At 39.2% G+C, this 13,924-nt stretch overlaps 1 protein-coding gene across 4 annotated transcripts; it reads right to left on the bottom strand.

Moving 5' to 3' along the window:
- Positions 1 to 2,000: 2,000 nt before the first annotated feature.
- Positions 2,001 to 13,505, bottom strand: LOC122327903 (myosin heavy chain, fast skeletal muscle-like). Of its 4 annotated transcripts, XM_043223573.1 has the most exons (39): positions 13,290 to 13,505; positions 13,028 to 13,171; positions 12,796 to 12,952; positions 12,494 to 12,521; positions 12,284 to 12,398; positions 12,051 to 12,143; positions 11,890 to 11,953; positions 11,705 to 11,803; positions 11,518 to 11,621; positions 11,227 to 11,365; positions 11,015 to 11,133; positions 10,742 to 10,891; positions 10,489 to 10,659; positions 10,107 to 10,413; positions 9,820 to 9,893; positions 9,655 to 9,742; positions 9,453 to 9,570; positions 9,194 to 9,317; positions 8,625 to 8,761; positions 8,282 to 8,537; positions 7,951 to 8,193; positions 7,692 to 7,868; positions 7,448 to 7,593; positions 7,278 to 7,368; positions 6,798 to 7,187; positions 6,598 to 6,724; positions 6,373 to 6,491; positions 6,080 to 6,276; positions 5,811 to 5,994; positions 5,568 to 5,733; positions 5,355 to 5,479; positions 4,618 to 4,926; positions 4,313 to 4,516; positions 4,102 to 4,227; positions 3,810 to 3,980; positions 3,623 to 3,727; positions 3,445 to 3,540; positions 2,999 to 3,130; positions 2,001 to 2,033 (listed from the first exon to the last, which is right to left on the bottom strand). In XM_043223573.1, the coding sequence occupies exons 1-39, from the start codon at positions 13,488 to 13,490 to the stop codon at positions 2,016 to 2,018; spliced, it is 5,814 nt and encodes a 1,937-aa protein (XP_043079508.1). In that variant the 5' UTR covers positions 13,491 to 13,505; the 3' UTR covers positions 2,001 to 2,015. The 4 variants fall into 4 exon arrangements, with proteins under 4 accessions (XP_043079508.1, XP_043079507.1, XP_043079505.1 ...); XM_043223572.1 differs by having other exon boundaries at positions 8,282 to 8,761; XM_043223570.1 differs by having other exon boundaries at positions 6,080 to 6,491.
- Positions 13,506 to 13,924: the final 419 nt, after the last annotated feature.

The raw sequence follows: 13,924 nt of genomic DNA, 5'->3' as shown, positions 1-13,924 counted from the left end.
ATTTATATTTTGAGAAAGAGTGAGAACTTTTGTAGAATGGTTCTGCTAAGGAGGGGATGTGCACCCTTCAGGGGTCTGTGAGAATATTTATCTCCAGCCAAGTGCAACCCAGACCACAGAAACTAAAAGACCAAAGGTCTTTTATATTTTTACATATGATCTGAAGATTTGTTGTCTGCCTGTCCGCTGCGTTCTCAAAACTCTGGTCATTTGATAATACCTAGAATATCAAAATCAATTGCGGGCAGCAGATCCTTTTCCTATCTAGCACCTAAACTCTGGAACAATCTCCCTAACTCTGTTCAGGAGGCAGACACACTCTGTCAGTTTAAATCTAGATTAAAGACACATCTTTTTAACTTAGCCTACACATAACACACCAACATACTTTTTATTATTCAAATCCGTTAAAGGATTTTTAGGCTGCATTACTTAGATTTGCTGGAACCGGGAACACTACTCCTAAAATACGATGTACTTGTGACATCGTAAAAAGACTGGCATCTACGCTAATATTAGTCCTGTCTCTTTCTCAATCTGTTTTCACAGTTTGTATCCAGACTAGATGGTGGATCAGCACCCAGAGATTATGTTCATCAGAGACCAGAAAACCTAGATGCGCCTGTGGACAGGCAGATGCACACACACACACACACACTAAGTCATTTACACTATCTGACACAGCTGTTTTTAAAATTGAAGTGGAAGTTAAGTGCTGGGCGTCCGGTCAGAGGAGAACTGACCCCAACTGAGTCTGGTTTCTCCCAAGGTTTTTTTTTTCTCCATTCTGTATGGATGGGGTTTTGTTTCCTTGACGCTGTCGCCTCTGGCTTGCTTTGTTGGGGACACTTAACTTCTAGTGATTTAACGTTGAATTGATTACAGAGCTCTGCATTTAATAACAAATTGTTCACTCTTGTCATTATACAGCCCTGTCATTGTACTCTTCTACATTATACTGTACAGTGCTTTGATGCAACCTGTGTTGTTAAAAGCGCTATATAAATAAAAATGATTGATTGATTGATTGATTGATTGATTGGATATATAAGGGATGGGACAAAACACTACTTGGTGACTCTGTAGCCAGAGTAACCAATAGTGTTGTGTGTGTCTCTATGTTCCATGCTATCAGGTAAGTCAGGTATACGTCTTTTAATCTTAGATTAATCTTGGAGCATCTTATGTTTCGTATTGATATGATTTAATATCTTTGAATTGACCTCTGATTGTTTATGTAATTGGTGTCACACAACTTTACCTGACTAAAAATAAATTGTTACATTGGGATCTATTCTGAACTCTTCAAGTAGATTGATTGGTGGTGATATTTCCATAAATCTGCGTTCAGGACAGATCATACTGAAGCACTGATGCTGAACCATGGGGAACATAATTAGGGGCTTCTGATTTTGAGAAATAGTATATTTCTCATAGTTAAAGAGAAAAATACACATTTTGTTATGATCATGTAGGCGCAGCTCACTTGAAGGAATAACTCCACATCCAGTTTATGTCCTTAGATTCACTATGAAACAAAGTGTTATTCCTGTGTAATACCTGGTCCTTAATTAATGGAAAATTTAAAGTATGAGATAAAATATTAAATCATTATACAATTAATATCCATGATCTCTCTTTAATTAAGAATACAACCTAAATTTAACAGTCACTTCAATTTGGAGTCAGATTGAACACAGAGCAAGACTTTCATCAAATTCTGATAAATTCTGTGGTGCCAGCAAAAGACTAAATACCCATTAAACCTACTAATGTATATTATTGTTGCTATTGTGTACTGCAAATATTGCTGGTTCTTAAGATAAATTGCTAAGCCTCTTTTTTTTTAAAAAAAATGTTTTGCCGAATGAAAATATGCTATGTTTAAATATAGTTTCATATAGTTTACAATAAAAATTATGACAGCATAGAATCTGTGTTATTTTTATTGGACGCACATGAAAACTCAGCACATGTCATATTGTATGCTTGCTTGTAGGTGTGGTGTCTTCTCTTCATTCTTCATCCTTACTCTTGAAAATGCAAAACAATGTTTTAGTATAAACTTCAGCTTTGTAGAGTACAGCTCAATCATCAAACTTAGGGTGCTTTCACATTTGATTTGATTGCCTGGTTCGAATCAAAGTGTGACAGCTGAAGAACCTGAGTTTGCTGAGTTGGACGTATTCCTAGGTCAATGTGTTTGTAGACCATGGAACACCATTGTGGCAAGCCAATCAGATTTGAAGTGAGGTTTTGTAAGGTTTAGGCTTACAATCAGTGCTTAATGTTTGTACATTAGTATCATTAATCTATCATTATATCAGATTTTAAGGATTACTCATGGATAAGGTTAGGTTAGGTGCTGAGAGATGTTGACAACATTTTTGGATTTAAATGTTGTTCCAGGGTCAACAAAATATGTTGACCTAGGAACACAGAACTCAAGACATGCAAAATCAAGACATGCACGACAGCTCCCCATTCACACTACCCTCGGTGGTTTGTGTTCATTTTGTATTTTTTTGGTTTTGAACCACAGTACCTTTGCCTCATCAGACAGACACCTGTTTACCCCATTACTATGTAACAACTATGCAGAAGACGGCAAAATTAATGGAGGCTTGCTCACTTCATGTTTGCTTCTTGGATTTATAAAATTTTGCTTCCTGTCCAAAGTACCAAGAGAGAATGGAACATGTCTATTTGTCACGGCTAAATTATAAAGGTTCAAAAGAATGTTGGAGTCTGTTGCTGTGAGTGGAAATGATATATAAATTTTCTATTCCACGATGTGCCTGTCACAATTCATGGGAAAGTGAGTTAATACATACATACATTTTTACCAATTCATTAATAGCAGGTCAGTTCCGTTATTTAGTGTGATTGTTTTCACATCAGAAACAAACAATATCTGATTAACCATTAACCATACTCCAGATCACCCATTGTGTCCCCCTTAATGTCTAATTTTACAGCTACTGTTTGTGTTTGTTACCTTTCCAGCATCACGGCTCTTGGCTCTCAGCTTGTTGACCTGCGACTCAGCGATGTCAGCACGCTCCTGAGCCTCCTCCATCTCGTGCTGCACCTTCCTGTACCTGGACAGGTGAGTGTTGGCCTGCTCCTCCTGTTAGGATGACACAAGATATCCAACCCCTTTCAGAGCATTGCACTCCAGACACTGAATATATTCAATAGAAAATGCCTAAACCTCAAGACCCAGATAGCACATAAGCATCTGCAAGATTTCTGTTAAAATGTCTTGATCTGGAAAGCATCTGCTGTCTATAAACATCTGACAGATGTCAGTTTTACACATATTCTGACTTTCTATAGACATATTGCAGATGATGCAAACACCGTAAAACATGTCTTGCAGATGTCAAACACACATATTCAAGATGTACATGTGCTACGGGGGACATCTGGCATTAAACTTACAGCTTCTTCAGCTTGGCGCTTGTAGGCCTTCACTTTCAGCTGCAGCTTGTCTACCAGATCCTGCAGTCGGGTCACATTCTTCTTGTCTTCCTCAGTCTTTGGATGTAAGTATTGTTGTTGGTCTTAAAATATGTATATTGTAATTAAATGTACATTTCTAAATCAAGTGTAGTTTTACCTGGTAGGTGAGCTCCTTCACTCTCCTTTCATATTTGCGCACTCCTTTCACAGCGTCTGCACCACGTCTCTGTTCAGCTTCAACTTCAGTCTCCAGCTCGCGCACCTTCAGTAGAGGGACATGTTGTCAACTGTAAATACTCTACTATAGCCAATTCATCTAAGACTCTATTCAGCTTGTAATTTACCCTGGACTCCAGTTTCTGGAGTTGTTTCTTTCCACCCTTCATGGCCAGACTCTCAGCCTCATCCAGACGGTGCTGCAGGTCTTTGACAGTCACCTCCAGGTTCTTCTTCATCCTCTCCAGGTGAGAACTGGTGTCCTGCTCCTTCTTCAGCTCCTCAGCCATCATCGCAGCCTGAAACATAAAACTTAAATTGAAATGCCTTCTTTAAAGTTTCCATTTCTTACCACACACAGCTACGCAAAGCCAAACAACTGTTTAAATTAGAATTAAGTAAGAGAATATAAACACCCACATCAGTGATGGCCTTCTTGGCCTTCTCCTCTGCATTTCTGGCCTCCTGGACAGCATCATCCACCTCACCTTGAACCTGGACCAGATCAGCCTCAAGCTTCTTCTTGGTGTTTATAAGACTTGTGTTCTGTGGGAGATAAGCAGGTAGTTTGTGTACAGCCAACTAGAACTTTTTCCCGAATTTGCTCCTAGTATTAATACTGTTTCTGTACTTGTGAGTGGAGCAGTCCCACACGCTCGCTGGCATCAACCAGCTCCTGCTCTGCCACTTTGCGGCCTCTCTCTGTCTGCTCCAGTGCACCTCTCAGCTCCTCGATCTCTGCTTGCATCAGGTTATTCCTGCGCTCCACCATGGCCACCTGCTCCTTCATGTCCTCCTGTCCTCTGACAGCTTCATCAAGGTGCAGTTGGGCATCCTGTGGTAATAATCCTATTTTTCTTAGTTGCATGCCATGTTGTGTTTAATTCATTTATCATATTCATATGTTTTGTAATTCCTCATTCTACAGAAAGGTACCTTGAGTTGGCCTTGGAGGTTTCTGAGTTGTTTCTGGGCCTCAGCAGCCTGGCGGTTGGCATGACTCAACTGGATCTCCATTTCATTCAGATCTCCCTCCATCTTTTTTTTGACTCTCAGGGCATCGTTTCTGCTCCTGACCTCAGAGTCCAGAGTGCTCTGCATGGAATCGATCACTCTTTGGCTGTTCCTCTTGATCTGTTCCATCTCCTCATCCTTCTCAGCAAGCTTTCTGTCAATCTCACTCTTCACCTGGTTCAGCTCAAGCTGCACACGAAGAATCTTGGACTCTTCATGCTCCAGGGTACCCTATAAGGGAAAAGTGCAAATATTTCTATTATACCTTATTGTCAAACTATACTATAGCATATTGCAGCACAACTATGACAGATTTCGAAGGATCACTCCACATTCAGTGTTTTAATGTATTTAAGTAACAGTGTCTAAAGAACTGGCCCCAAGTGAGCCTGGTTTCTCCCAAGGTTTTTTTTTTTTCTCAGTTTTTTCACAAATGCGGTTTTGGTTCCTTGTCCTTAGTTGGGGACACTTAATTTCTAGCGATTATCGCCAATTTTGATTACATTTAATAAAAGTGTTTCATCTTGTCATTATACATTACCATCACTCTGTTCTTCTATTTGATACCGTTCAGTGCTTTGATACAATCTGTATTGTTAAAAGCGCTATATAAATAAAAGTGATTGATTCATGTGAATGTAGTAGTAAAGTAATGACACCTCTGCCTCTTCAAGTGCAGTCTGAATCTCTGCTTTCTCAGACTCCACAGTCTTCTTGGCTTTCTCTAATTCATGAATGCTCTTTCCAGTCTCTCCAAGCTGCTCAGTGAGATCAGAAATCTCCTCTAAAGGATTTAAAATGCAGAATTGTAATCAGAATTTACTGTTTTTATGCTTTTCTTCTTTAATAGTTTTTTTAAATGTTATATTTACGTTGCAGATTCTTGTTCTCCCTCTTTAGTGTCTCAAGGTGGTCAAGAGCTTCTTCATAGGAGTTCTTCATTTTGAAAACCTCAGTGCTGAGAGAACGAGCTTCTTTCTGAGCCCCTTCTAGTTCAGCCTGGCCTTCCTCATACTTCTGTTTCCACTCTGCTAGGACCTGGAAATGAAAGAATTGTAATTATTGTTAAATGGTCCATGTTTCAAGATTTCAATTTTGAGATTATTCTTTCCTACCTTGTCAAAGTTTCTCTGCTTCTTGTCAAGGTTGGCAGCCAATGCATTTGCCCTCTCCACATCAATCATAAGGTCCTCTACTTCACCCTGCAGTCTCTGTTTGGTCTTTTCCAGTGAGGCACACTTTGAGTTCACTGCTTCAATGGATTCTTCAGCATCCTGCAGACGCTGTGCAAGCTTTTTCCTGAAGAAAGTGGTATAAAATAATGAAATTGTGCTAATATTTTTTGGTAAATTTAGGATATTAAAGACTTTTTTCTTTTAGTTACTTGGCTTCCTCAAGCTCCTCAGTGCGTTGGATGGCATCAGTCTCATATTTGGATCTCCACTGAGCCACCTCACTGTTGGCCTTAGACATTCCTCGCTGGAGTTCAGCTTTGGCCTCCTGCTCCTCCTCATACTGCTCTCTGAGCAAATCACAGTCATGGCGGGCAGACTGAACCGCATGAGCCAGAGCGTTCTTGGCCTGTAAAACAGCATATTTTGAGATTTTAAACAATCTGCTAACTTTGCAATAATTTAAATAATCAAACAAGAGCAAATACATTTTGTATAACTCTACCTTGACTTCTTCTTCAATATGTCTTTTGAGTTCCTCAATTTGCTGAGTATAAGCCTGTTTTCCTCTAGTTAACTGTGAAACCAGTGCTTCTTTCTCTTCCATTTGGCGGCTAAATTCACCTTGGAATCATTATGTTAGAAATCTTAATATAAAATATCATGTATAGAAACTTATAAAAATGTTTAAAAAAAAATTATTAAGTGTACACTATTGGCCATGTCTTACCATTTTCAGTCTGAAGTCTTGCACGTTGTGCATTCATGTCATTCAACTGACGAACATTTTCATCGTTTTTGGTCTTGATTTCACTCAACTGGTCTTCCAGTGTACGACACATCTTCTCTAAATTTGTCTAAAAAGGTGAAAGTTTAAATGCAGAGGTTTATAAAGATTTTTTATATTTAGTGATCTTCTAATCACATTACCTTTGCCTTAGCCACAGCCTCCATGTTGCTTGTCAAGTCATCAATCTCCATCTTGTATTCACTCTTCTCCTTCTCCAGCTTCTGCTTGACCCGCTGGAGGTTGTCGATCTGTTCTCCGAGTTCAGCCACACTGTCTGCCTGCTTCTTTCTGAGAGCTGCGGCTGTAGCCTCATGCTGCAAGGTGGACTCTTCCAGATCACGACGCAACTTCTGGAATTCAGCTTCACGCTTCTTGTTCATCTCAATCTGGGCAGCAGTGGCACCACCAGCTTCCTCGAGCCTCTCGCTAATCTCTTCAAGTTCCCTGGAGAGATCAGCTCTCTGCTTCTCCACTTTAGCACGTGCAGCTCTTTCTGCTTCAATTTCCTCTTCCAGTTCCTCTATACGGGCCTAATTGAGAAAAAAAAAACTTTTGTGATATTTGTGATGTGCATTTTCTCTGAATGTTTTTTACATAATAAAGAAAAGTTTTAGTATTACCTGAAGTTCTTTGATCTTCTTCTGAAGCTGTGCTCCCAAAGACTGTTCATCCTCAATCTTGCTGAGAAGCTGACTTATCTCAAAGTCCTTCCTGTTTTAAAAGTAGTGTTTTGTAAAATGTGCAAAAATTTGGTCAAATGTGTAATTATATAAAGATGACATCAACTCACTTTTTGATCTTCTCATCTGATTGCTGTTTGTCATTCTCCAGGTCCATTATGGACTCCTGAGCCAGTTTCAGATCACCCTCAAGCTTCCTCTTGGCTCTCTCAAGGTCCATACGGAGCTTCTTCTCTTGCTCCAATGAGCCCTCAAGCTGTTTTTACAGAAACCAGAGCATTACAATCTGATAGATAGCAACCATATTCTCAGTTATTCCCATTTATTAATTTATTCTCATGCCGGACATCATACATCGTCCACTTGCTGCTCAAGCTTTGTCTTGGCTTTAGTCAGAGTGTTGACTTTGTCTTCCTCTGCCTGAAGGTCATCAAGAGTCTGCTGATGTGCCTCTTGGAGGGCTTTCTTCTCTTTGGTCAGTTTGGCAATGCTTTCATCTTGAGAGGCCATCTCCTCTGTCAGGTTTTTCACCTAAATTTAAACATCATTTATTGGTTTCATTCTTAAGAGACTGAAACAAAATCAACAGTGTGACAATGTTAAAATTACTGACCTTATTTTCGGTTGCATGTTTCTCTTTTTCCACTTTGGCCAAGGTAAGCTCCAGGTCATCAATGTCTTTCTTCAGTTCGGAGCATTCATCCTCCAGTTTCCTCTTCTTGGCAGTCAGTTCAGCATTGATTTCCTCTTCATCCTCCAGTCTCTCATTTGTCTCTTTGAGTTTGGCCTCGAGCTGGATCTTGCTTTTGATCAGACCTTCACATCTCTCCTCAGCATCAGAAAGGTTTTCTGATTCCTGTTTATAATTAATATATATAATTAATTAATTATGTTCATAGCTCCACAGGATCCATGTTAGGATCAGTAAGACATGAAATACTCACAGCTGTGACTTGCAGCTGAAGGTCATTTTTCTCTTGAAGAAGTGACACCATTTTCTCCTCAAGCTCCTTCTTTTTAGCTAATGCTTTTGCAAGATCTTCCTTCATTTTCTCATAATTCTCCTTCATAGCTGCCATTTCTTTCTCAGTCTCTGCACTCTTCAGAAGAGGCTTGATCTTAAAGTAGAGCTTCATCCATGGCCAATGTTTGACATTCATGAATGAGCGGATGTTGTATTGAATGGAATAAATTGCTTCTCTGTGTAAAATGTAATGAGTAAATAAGTCAATATCACATTGTGGTACTAGACAATTGTGTTCCAAACTGTTTTTTGTAGATTCATACCTTCTCTCCATCATTTTGACAAACTCCTTTCTCATGACGTATCCACGGCACAAAGCCTGAGTCATGGTAACCAGTTCTGCTAGTTTCTCATCTCTCATTTCCTCAAGAGTTCCCAATAGACCAGCTTTAAAGAACACCTACAAGAACATATAGAAAATATAAATAGTATACTATTGAAGAAGACTATAGTCTGTTTCAACTTTAATGTGGCCTGGGGTAAACTACACTTCGTCAGTTCCAGGAAAAAAAAAAATTATGTTACATGCTAAAGACTTCCATATTGTCAAGTTTGTTAAAGAGGTTTATTGTGAAATCATTTTACTGGCAAAAATCCATAACCTCTATCTATTACTTTTAGGCTACATTGGAATTCTGACTGCTGCCATATGGCATACGGGATGCCAGGACTGGGATTAGAGATTAGAAAGATTAGAGGAAAATCAATATCACCTAATTTTAAAAAAAGAAGAAAAAGCAAAAAGTTTGGAATGGCTTGACACCAGTTACTTTAATTAGATATGGGTACCCACATACATTTGGCCATATGGTGTATTTACTGAGTAACTCACCTTGGTGTGTCCAAACTTGTATTGTGTGTGGTCAACATCAATAGAGCCCAAAAGTTTCTCTGAAGCTTTTTTGTTGTCAATGAACTGTCCCTCAGGGATGACACTAGCATTTAATACTTTGTACCTGGACAACATTTAAGGGAGTATTCATGATTTGGCTAATCCACAAAAATACTGAAAGCACTGTTTTGAAATATGGTTAGGAATAGGTGGTAAATTATCTTTAATTCACAGTTTGAGAAAGGTGTGGTGTCTTTACCTCTGCTTGAAGTCACCGTAGAGGATTCTGCTGGGGAAACCCTTCCTACAGATTCTGATACCCTCCAGCACACCATTACACCTGAGCTGGTGGATGACCAGGAAGTTCTCCATCAGACCTGCAATGCAAAAATGCAATGCAAAAATGTTTCAGAAGTATTTTAAAACTGTGACGAATTTGAGTCTTTGGAGAGTATATTTACCTGGAGTCTTGGACTCATTAGGAATCAAGCAGCGCACAAAGTGAGGGTGAGTGCTCCTCAGGTTAGTCATCAGCTTACCCAAGTTCTCCTGTGGAAATGTTAATTAGTCTAGTTTTTCATTGAGAGGAGGTTCACATTCTTCCTTAAAAGAAATAATCTGTTTACCTTAAAAAGTGCAGACACAGTCTGGAAGGAACCACCCTTCTTCTTGCCTGCTTTCTTTCCACCACCTCCCTCAGCTGAATTAATGCCAAAGAAAGATGTTATCCTTAAACTCCTAATTTGCTGGTTATTAGTGGCAAGGTAGTTAAGTTTAAGTATGGGGTTAGATTAAGGGATCTAAAATATGCTCAAGCTGAGTATTGTTTTAATATAAAAAGTAGTTGTTTAGATAGAACCGCATATAATTAAAACTTAAAATTGAAGAATTCAGGAAATGCAGAAGTTCATACCTTCAGCAGATGCATGAGCAGCATATAGGAAAGCCAGGACTTTGACCGATGACTTTTGGTAGAGTTGAACAACAGAGTCATTCAGTGGATCCTTGTTCTTGTCCAACCAGCCAACAATGTTGTAGTCCACAGTCCCGGCGTAGTGCACCAGAGAGAAGTGAGCCTCTGCTTTACCTTTGGCAGGCTTGGGCTTCTGGAAAGCCGCACATTTGCCCAGATGCTGATCATGAAGCTTGTTTTTGAAGCTTGTGTCTGTTGCCTTGGGGAACATACACTCCTCTTCAAGGATGGAGAAGATGCCCATTGGCTGTTGAAGAAATGTTCACCCTCAAGTACAAGCACAATGTGAATAGTAAATGTAATTTACTGAATATCTTCTTACCTTCTCAATGAGCTCAATGCAGGCGGCCAAGTCCATACCAAAGTCAATGAACTCCCATTCAATACCTTCTTTCTTGTACTCCTCTTGCTCCAGAACAAACATGTGGTGGTTAAAGAACTGTTGCAGTTTCTCATTTGTGAAGTTGATGCAAAGCTGCTCCAAGCTGTTGAACTGATAATTCAACAGAGGCAAGTTTTTACAGCTGACTGTCATCTTTTATGCTTGAATCCTTAAATTAATGACTGCTGCTCACATCAAAAATCTCAAATCCAGCGATGTCCAGCACACCAATGAAGAACTGTCTTGGCTGCTTGGTGTCCAACATCTCATTGATACGGACGACCATCCACAAGAACATTTTCTCATAGACAGACTTGCAGAGAGCCATTACTGCATTGTTCACCTGAGAAATTAAAAAGTTAGTGTAATTGGTAGTATGCTTTTTGTTAAGATTTTAAGAACAAATGTCTCATATGAATGTCTATGGGATTTGGTTTATTTTTCTGTTGAGAAGGTAAGTGATCACCTGTGGTACTGTCTGGCCTTTGGTCACCATCTCGTTCCCGACCTTCACTCTGGGGTAGCACAGAGCTTTCAGCATGTCAGCAGAGTTGAGACCCATGAGGTAGGCGATTTTATCAGCCACTGAGGAACAGATTTTGGAACAGTTCTATGCATTACTTTCACTATTGAAAGGTCAATGTTTGAATGCTGATTTATGTTAATAATAAACCCTACCCTCAGTGCCATCAGGTTCAGCCTGCTCCTCTCTCTGCTTCTGTTTGAACTTCATGCTCCCATGATGCATCACGGCCCCTGTCAGCTTGTAGATGCTAATTTTCTCATCAGCAGTGAAGCCCAGAATGTCAATGGCAGTCTGTTTTTACAAAACCAAATAAATCACATTATTTGATTATTTCAGAATTGTCCTGAAGTGTTTTCCCTTTATAATACATGTCAGATACATGGCACATAATCACAAAATAATGCTGTTACAAATAAAAAGTAATAATGAAGTTGTCCACATACATCAGTGGCAATGAACTCCTCCACATCATTGATGCTCTTCACAGTGATCTCACCCTGGCTGATCATTGGATAGTCATAAGGGTTGGTGGTGATGAGCAGGGCCTCTGTAAAGAGTTGATGTGCTGCATGATAACAGTGTTCTCAAACAAAGAAATAACTGAAACACACAATCCTGTAGATTTCTCACCGAGCAGCTCTGGCTTGTGTCCAGTCATGACCTGGTAGAAGATGTGGTAACTCCTCTCAGCAGACAGCTGGAATGTCACTCTCGACTTTTCCAGCAGATCTTTAAAAAAATGTTGTAAAAAGGCTGATTAACCCAATTGTTAGTCTTAAAATAAATTTTTTAGTCTTAAAAGAGTGTTAACTCACAAGTTTCAATATCAGCTGAGGCAAGTTTTCCAGTGGTGCCAAAGTGAATCCTGATGAATTTACCCTACAGAGATTGAAATCATGTACAAAAACTGTTTGTCATGTTTTGAAAGTGCGTCTGAAGTTTTGCTCTGTTATAATAATTCATTAGTGCAACTTACAAAACGAGAGGAGTTGTCGTTTCTCACAGTCTTGGCATTACCATAAGCCTCCAGCAGAGGGTTTGCTGCAATGATCTGGTCTTCCAGTGATCCCTAGATGTTGTTATATTTAAAAATTAATGTAATGAGAACAATTAATGTAATTGCATTTGACAGTGGATTCTTATAAGGTGAAGTTGAAAAGTCATATTAATATAATCAACGTTGTTTTTTTTGAATAGGTATTCACTAACCTGCATTTTTCCAGCAACTGGCTCTGCCTTCTTTGTTCCAGACATCGCACCAACAGTTGCAAAGTACTGAATGACACGTTTTGTGTTCACAGTCTTTCCTGCACCAGATTCTCCACTAGAGATTGATATTAGATCATCAATTACTCATACATAATGCATTAATTTATGTTTATAGCTGAAAAGCTCACTTTATGTGGAGTATTTACTCACGTAATCAGGACAGACTGGTTCTCACGATCTGAAAATAAGCATGAAGATTATTCATATTATATATTTTATGTTAACCCTTACAGTTTCTTTATATCCATTGAAATATCAGTCATTGAAAAGAGGTTTTGGTAACATTTATTACAAAGCAGCGTATGATATAAATCGTTTATTAAATAAATGTAATGTTGGAACTTTTTGCATTCATTTAAAAACCTCAGGTGAATCATTAATTAATTATTGTGCAAAAGTGTTTCTTTCCCATTGTCAAATCTTGTCATGACACACTTTCAGACTCCTCTTACCAGTGAGCATGAACTGGTAGGCGTTGTCGGAGATGGAGAAGATGTGAGGTGGGGCTTCAATCCTCTTTTTCCCTCTGTATCCAGCCACAACAACTGCGTCGTACACCGGCAGCCACTTGTAGGGATTGACAGTGACGCAGAACAAGCCAGAGTAGGTCTGAAACCGAGATAGTCCAGGTTTACAATGGTGTCGTCTCATCCTAGAAATAAAACACGATTAACTTAGACTTACGTAGATCATCCATGCTGCGTAACGCTCTTTGAGGTTGTACAGCACAGCAGGCTCATTGAGGTGGGTCATCATGGCCATGTCCTCGATTTTGTCAAACTTGGGAGGATTCATGGGGTGGATGTCATCTTCTTTTACTGTTACAGTCTGTAGACAACATTGAATAGAAATCGAAAAGTAAGAAACTTTTTGTACACACATTTGTACAACATTTGACTAAACTTCTGACAACTCAAGCACAGTAACTTTTTATCCCAATACTTACTTTCCCACTGTGAGTTTTGACAGTAGCTTTGCCGCCCTCTCTGCCAGTAAGAGTACCCTTCAGGTACATCTCGTCTGCATCTGTCACGAAGTAAGCTGATTTAGCATCAAAGGGGGTGTTCTGAGCCTCAATTCTCTCTTTTTCTGGCTTTCGGAGATAGATGGCCGCCGGGCCGAAACACTCCATTTCACCATCTCCCATGATTGTACTTTTCTGTTAAAACATAAAGAGTTTCATAATTTTAGGTGTTGAGTTTTTCTTTAGTAATGAAAATGATGTGTTCTAGTATGAAAGATTCTTTAGCAAAAATATAGTACTTTCATTAATGATTCAGTGTATCATTACATGCCTGGCTATGCTGCTCACCTTTTGGTTTTTTTAAGGCCAGAAGTATTTCTGCAAGGTCCTGTTAAATACATGGGTATAGAGCATTTAATTGAAATTAGCAATACATAATCTCATAATCCCATTTTCTTTGAATAATATCAAGCTTGCCTCGTAATGTCAACCAGAAGTAGCAGTAATAAAAAAATCAATTAAATTACTAATTCAATTAATATTGTTGGCACTGCAGAATATTGACTCACCTTCCCAGGGGTTGGCAGTCCTTGAGGTCTAAGATGCCTCCTTTTATA

This window comes from Puntigrus tetrazona, chromosome 22 (assembly GCF_018831695.1).
Source record: "Puntigrus tetrazona isolate hp1 chromosome 22, ASM1883169v1, whole genome shotgun sequence".
NCBI classification, from domain to species: Eukaryota; Metazoa; Chordata; class Actinopteri; order Cypriniformes; family Cyprinidae; genus Puntigrus; species Puntigrus tetrazona.
This window is presented reverse-complemented; position numbering and strand designations above follow the sequence as displayed.